Raw genomic sequence first — 7368 nt, 5'->3', positions numbered from 1 at the left:
GAATTGTAAATTATGCTGTCTTTGTGGAAATTAACCATGTTTTATAGAGTATACTATTTAGTTTTTTAGAAAAAAGGTTAGGTGTAAACAATGGTTACAGTGTTTTTGCAATAGTATTAACCACGGTTTAACCGGGAATGTCCTATGAAACATTTCTCCTGTAAGTCTGCAGACAGGTGTACATGGCCCCTCCAGACCAAGTAGTCCCCGCTGCAGACTAGTGTCATTCTCCACTACACCACCAAGAGGCGACGTGACAAAAAAACCCGGGAAGATAGTATACAAGTAGAGAAGAAGATGGCGGCGGGATCTGTTGCGGATGTATGAAATCAATTGTTTGTTTTGTCGACTGGATTGTAATCATTACCCAGTAATGGCTCAAGAATATCACGTACTCAGATGTTTTTCGTGTCAAATCTTTCAAGTTCTGCTGGTAATATAATTTACTCGGTTTAATCAACGTTGAATCGATAAATGTTTGCATGCTTAATCCTTTTTAGTGATATTGTGTTTTTTTCCCAGGTCAAAAAGAGCAAGAAATGGGAATGTAAAGTCTGTGGAGAGAAGCAGTCAGTTATACAGGTAAACTTGTTCAAATGTATGTTTGTGTTAAAGTCTATTCACGTGTAAGATATTTAATAGTGGTGGTGTTGCAGCTTTAAAAGGAACTTCAATGCATTTTACAAACGTAGAGGTACGGGTTGTGTAAAAAAAGAAGGTGGACTATATTAGCTTGCGCCGCCTTTGTTCCACTGCGGTCAGGCCAGCCTCCACTTTGAAAACGTCGGTCAAGCCAGCCCTCACTTTGGTTTTCTCTGCGCGCATATAAGAAAGATTGCGGTAGGAGCGCGGGACGACAAATTTCAAAATAAAAGCGGTTTCGGACACTTTCATTTGTAAGTGATTTAACGGTTGCAAGTGATGTTACTATGGTTACTCTTCAGTTTCTATAATGTTTTAATTGATTTCTAGGCCGTTGATTATGTATTTTGGTGGTTAGAAAAGTGTTGCTATGCAGTTTGTGTGGCGTTCTGGGTGGTTGCTAGGCCGTTGCTAAGGCTTCTGGTGGTTGGTTTTGACCTAGTGGGCCAGTTGTGGCCTAGTTGTTAAAGAGACAGACTCATATGGGTGACCATAACTGACAAATAGGTAATTTTTCATACACCATATCAGGACTTTCTGATGTGGAGTTTTGTAATAAAAGTCCCCTCAATGTCCTATATAGACTGATATTTTCTCTATGTTCAGATAGGGATTAAAAATAAACTACCTGTTTCTAGAAAATGATTTCACCTCAGAATCATAGAACACCATCTCTGATTGGCACTCAAACAATATCAGGACATTCTGATGTGGAGTTTTGTCATAAAAGTCCCCTCAATATCCTATATAGGAAGTTTTTCCCTATCTTCAGATGGGGATTAAAAATAAACTACCTGTTTCTAGAAAATGATTTCACCTCAGAATCATAGAACACCATCTCAGATTGACACTCAAACAATATCAGGATATTCTGATGTGGAGTTTTTTAATAAAAGTCCCCTCAATATCCTATATAGGAAGTTTTTTCTCTATGTTCAGATAGGGATTAAAAATAAACTACCTGTTTTTAGAAACTGATTTCACCTTAGAATCATAGTACACCATCTCAAATTGACACTCAAACAATAACAGGACATTCTGATGTGGAGTTTTTTAATAAAAGTCCCCTCAATATCCTATATAGGAAGCTTTTTCTCTATCTTCAGATGAAAAATAAAAATAAACTCCCTGTTTCTAGAAAATGATTTCACCTCAGAATCATAGAACACCATCTCAGATTGACACTCAAACAATATCAGGACATTCTGATGTGGAGTTTTGTCATAAAAATCCCCTCAATATCCTACATAGGAAGTTTTTCCTCTATCTTCAGATGGGGATTAAAAATAAACTACCTGTTTCTAGAAAATGATTTCACCTCAGAATCATAGTGCACCATCTTAGATTGACACTCAAACAATATCAGGACATTCTGATGTGAATTTTTTTAATAAAAGTCCCCTCAATATCCCATATAGGAAGTTTTTTCTCTATGTTCAGATAGGGTTTAAAAATAAACTACCTGTTTCTAGAAAGTGATTTCACCTCAGAATGATAGAACACCAACTCAGATTGGCACTCAAACAATATCAGGATATTCTGATGTGGAGTTTTTTAATAAAAGTCCCCTCAATATCCTATATAGGAAGTTTTTTCTCTATGTTCAGATAGGGATTAAAAATAAACTACCTGTTTCTAGAAAGTGATTTCACCTCAGAATCATAGTGCACCATCTCAGATTGACACTCAAACAATAACAGGACATTCTGATGTGGAGTTTTTTAATAAAAGTCCCCTCAATATCCTATATAGACTGATATTTTCTCTATCTTCAGATGGGGATTAAAAATAAACTACCTGTTTCTAGAAAATGATTTCATCTCTGAATCATAGTGCACCATCTCATTGACACTCAAACAATATCAGGACATTCTGATGTGAATTTGTTTAATAAAAGTCCCCTCAATATCCCATATAGGAAGTTTTTTCTCTATGTTCAGATAGGGTTTAAAAATAAACTACCTGTTTCTAGAAAGTGACTTCACCTCAGAATGATAGAACACCAACTCAGATTGGCACTCAAACAATATCAGGATATTCTGATGTGGAGTTTTTTAATAAAAGTCCCCTCAATATCCTATATAGGAAGTTTTTTCTCTATGTTCAGATAGGGATTAAAAATAAACCACCTGTTTCTAGAAAGTGATTTCACCTCAGAATCATATTGCACCATCTTAGATTGACACTCAAACAATATCAGGACATTCTGATGTGAATTTTTTTAATAAAAGTCCCCTCAATATCCCATATAGGAAGTTTTTTCTCTATGTTCAGATAGGGTTTAAAAATAAACTACCTCTTTCTAGAAAGTGATTTCACCTCAGAATCATAGTGCACCATCTCTGATTGGCACTCACACAATATCAGGACAGTCTGATGTGGAGTTTTTTAATAAAAGTCCCCTCAATATCCTATATGGGAAGTTTTTTCTCTATCTTCAGATGAAAAATAAAAATAAACTACCTGTTTCTAGAAAGTGATTTCACCTCAGAATCATAGAACACCATCTCAGATTGACACTCAAACAATATCAGGACATTCTGATGTGGAGTTTTTTTATAAGAGTCCCCTCAATATCCTATATAGACTGATATTTTCTCTATGTTCAGATAGGGATTAAAAATAAACTACCTGTTTCTAGAAAGTGATTTTACCTCCGAATCATAGTACACCATCTCTGATTGGCACTCAAACAATATCAGGGCTTTCTGATGTGGAGTTATGCAATATAATGCAATATAAAAAAGGGAAACTTTATGTTCCTAGAAAATAATTCCATTAGAAATCGAAATATTTAGTTTGTGTTTTTTTTCACTGCTGGATTCCTTAATTCCACATCACTTCAATTATATCCTTTTTTTTATGCTTATACGGATAAATTATTTACAAAATAATGACTACGTTTTGACAAAGATGTTATTTTTTTTACTGTCTTAAATATTTAAGTCTATGAGATGGTAAAAAGTTTAAGCATCTGTCATTTGTTTTTGTTTTCTTAGTGTAGGTGTTGACTCTTTGCTCTTGAGTATGTGAACATAACAGCTTTCCCTGGCTATATGAATGTACATCTTATTACAATGTTTTAGAAATGATTCTGATTTACACATTTAAGCCAATTGATCACAATAGTGATCACAAATAGTATTTTTTAATTATTCTGTGCATTCTTGATGTACCATGCTCTACACATGTTCAGATGGTTTAATGCTGATCCACAAGATTTTTTTAATATTATTTAGCATATTTTAATGAAACTGATATTGACAGATATCAAACAGTTATACAAGCTATTAAATATTGGCTGTCCACGATTTTGCAGCTCACACATTTTTGGGGGAAATTAATTACCCAATAAAATCATATTATTATTAATTTGCTATTTTTGTTTTATCTAAAAAAGGATGTGAATTTTTTGTCTGCTTATTATTCACTCTTTACCCCCCGATAATTTATAATTTGTATCAAATGTATCTATTTTTTTCTGTGTTCTAAATATCAATTTCAATAACTAACATAACATAAATCACATTCAGCAAGTACCTAAAAATAAGAAGTAAATGCCATAGGAAAACAGAGTGGCAGAACATAAAATGGAAAATAAAATGGAGAGGAGTGCTGACCCTTCCAACCCAGCAGGATGCCAGTAGCTGTGGCGTCATTGTCACCATGGTATGTGAAGTAATGCAAAGTAATATGTGAAATATCATTACATTTTACAAGTTGGTTTGCTAATAGATTTTGTCTCTACATTACGTGCATTTTTTAATTTTAACCTTCAGTTAAAGGTTCTTCAAAAACAATCTGTTCCCCTTCAGTCAGTCTCTCGTTGTGTTGAGAGATATCATCTCAGAGATAAAAATAAAAACGCCAATGGGGATTGGCGAATGGCCCGCCTACGCCAGTCTCCGCCCCGTACATACGGGTATAAAAGGAAGATGGCTGTGGTCATTCATCATCCTTTGTTCTTCGGAACCTGATGCTACGGCTATTATTGCTCACAGTATCTTTCTCTTCGAGACTTCACTGCTTGATTTGCAACGCGGAGCAGCGGACCTTCCCCCATTGAGAGCGGACTTCCCCTCGGCGTTTCGGCAGAGAGCCACAAACCTAAAGAGTAAAGGCCCCTTTCAGGGCCGCTTTTTTCCCATAGCTGCGGGCATGTCTTGTAGCTGTGTCCTGGGTTGCGAAAGACTCATCCCTGAGTCAGACGGCGGTCGACTGTCCCATAGCGGGCAGGCTTGGAAAAGGGATGAGGACGAAGTGTCTGTCTATGCGTCGGACAGCTACCTTATGGCATCAGATGCAGAAGGCTCCTCCGATCTCCCGTCTTCGGTCGGTCGAGGTCAAGAGGAGTCCGAAGCTGAGATGTCAGCCATGCTAACCCGAGGGGCCGTGAGCATTGGGCTGTCGTGCGGTACGCCGCCTTCACCCAAGCGCTCGCGGCTGGATTCTTGGTTTCTGGGGTTGGGGCCGACCAAAGGCCGCACCCCGCCCGGGTATCTTTTTTCCCGGAGGTGCATGAGGAGCTGAGGATATGTTGACATCCCCCAGGTGGAGCAGGCTGTCGCGGGACACTTGTGCCCGCATACGGCGGCCACCTGGAGGAGTCGACCTAGACTCCCGTCCAAGGCTTGTAAGCTCTCCTCGACACTACAGGTGATTGTACGCCTATAAGTGGCAGCTCTTTTCGTCCTGGTGTTCTTCCCGCGGGGAGAACCCACGGAATTGCCAGATCGGGTCCGTGCTGGCCTTTCTACAGCAAAGACTAGAGAGTAACCTCTCCACATCCACGTTGAAAGTGTACGTTGCCGCTATTGCCGCACATCACGATCTCGTGCAGGGTAAGTCTTTGGGTTGGCATGACCTGGTCAACAGGTTCCTCAGGGGCGCGAGAAGGGTGAACCCACCTCGACCGCACCTCTTGGAACCTCAATGTGGTCCTTCAGGGCCTTGGTACGGCCCCTTTCGAGCCCCTTGGTGACGCCACTCTTCCTCTTATTTCGATGAAGACTGCGCTCCTGTTGGCGCTCGCTTCCATCAAGAGGGTTGGGGACCTCCAGGCATTCTCCGTGTCCCAGAATTGCCTAGAATTTGGGCCTGGCGACTCTCACGTGATCCTGAGACCCAGGCCCGGCTACGTGCCCAAGGTTCCCACTACTCCCTTCAGGGACCAGGTGGTGAACCTCCAGGCGCTTCCCCCTTGGGATGAAGACCCAAGCTCCGATGTGCTGTGTCCGGTACGCACATTGCGCCTCTACCTAGACCGCACACAGGACCTGAGAAGGTCCGAGCAGCTGTTTGTCTGTTTCGGGAGACAGCACCAGGGGATTGCTGTCTCAAAACAGAGATTGGCACACTGGATCGTGGACGCCATCTCCATGGCATACCGTTCCCAAGATCGCCCGTGCGCTCTTGCAGTGATAGCCACTCCACTCGGAGTATGGCCTCCTCCAGGGCACTGGCCAAAGATGCTTCTCTGGCAGATATTTGTCAAGCTGCGGGTTGGGCTACGGCCAGCACCTTCGCGAGGTTCTATAACCTTCTTCGCATTTCATCTCCTACAGGAGACCATGTCTGTATTCCACATGTTACCTCCCGTACGGCAGGATGTGGTCTCCGTAACGCACTCTCCAAGAGGAGAGCAGTGTTCTTTCCCAGTGCGACGGCTCCGGATGGCGCCTCACTACAAGCCGAACGCCCTGTCGGTGATGACTGTCAGTACAGGCTTTGCAGTATGTCCACTACTATTCACTGGAAGGTTACATCTCGCTGCACCGCTCACTTGTGACTCGCTAGCCTAGTCAGTGTCGCTCAGCTCAAGGTCGTAATACGGCTCAGCACCGTATCTTGACACAACGTCGAGAGACCGACTGAAGGGGAATGTCTACGTCTGTAACCTTCATTCCCTGATGGAGGGAACGAGACGTTGTGTCTTCATGCCACAACGCTTTGCCAATCCATTGGAAGGAGCACCGCTCAGGTTCCTCAGCACAAAGGGTGATAAATGACCGCCGCCATCTTCCTTTTATACCCGTATGTAAGGGGCGGAGACTGGCGTAGGCAGGCCATTCGCCAATCCCCATTGGCATTTTTATTTTTATCTCTGAGATGAAAGGTTCTCAGAATCAAACGCAAGTCTGTCTCTCAGCACAACGTCTCGTTCCCTCCATCTGGGATCGAAGGTTACAGACGTAACCGAGACCTTTCTTACTTTTTATAATCTGAGAAACCTAGTTTCGCCACAAAGAACCTTTTGTGAAACAGAAAGATTTTTGTGGAACCAGAAGGTTATTCTATGACATTTAATTATCTTTTGAAGCACCTGTTTTTTAAAGAGTGTATTCTAAAGTAGCTTTAACAAAACATGTTGAGGAAAATCAATTAGCTTGATTGTTGAAGAAAATCATTTTTAACTAATCTTCAGACAAAACACCTATTCATTATGATCACCTAGTAAAATTAATTTAAATAAGAAAGATTTCAGGAATGTCAAAATTTAGAGCAAATTACATACCGGACAACACAATATGTTGTGGGTCTGGGTTGTTACAGTTATTTTAACATTGCTTAATTTATCTGACTCCCAAAGATAAAAAAGATACCTCGTTCAATGATAATATTTGTATTTTCTTATTATGCGTGATAATAATCCTGCAATTTTGGTCAATGTTTGGTTCTTCTGCCATATTGTAAATTACACTCCTTCATCCGATTCTCAGTGTCGCT

General features: G+C 40.8%; 1 protein-coding gene across 3 annotated transcripts in view; it reads left to right on the top strand.

Moving 5' to 3' along the window:
* The first annotated feature begins 18 nt into the window (after positions 1-18).
* Positions 19-7368, top strand: part of mrnip (MRN complex interacting protein) — a 52606-nt gene continuing 45256 nt past the window's right edge. For all 3 annotated transcript variants that reach the window (XM_056769415.1, XM_056769413.1, XM_056769416.1), the window contains exons 1-2: positions 19-433; positions 523-582. In XM_056769415.1, the coding sequence (XP_056625393.1) occupies positions 320-433; positions 523-582 (174 nt within the window). In that variant the 5' untranslated portion in view covers positions 19-319. The remainder of the gene's footprint in view (positions 434-522; positions 583-7368) is intronic.

The sequence above is a fragment of the Triplophysa dalaica genome, chromosome 16 (genome assembly GCF_015846415.1).
Source record: "Triplophysa dalaica isolate WHDGS20190420 chromosome 16, ASM1584641v1, whole genome shotgun sequence".
NCBI classification, from domain to species: Eukaryota; Metazoa; Chordata; class Actinopteri; order Cypriniformes; family Nemacheilidae; genus Triplophysa; species Triplophysa dalaica.
The sequence above is the reverse complement of the archived record's forward strand: the minus strand, read 5'-3'. Positions and strand labels throughout refer to the sequence as shown.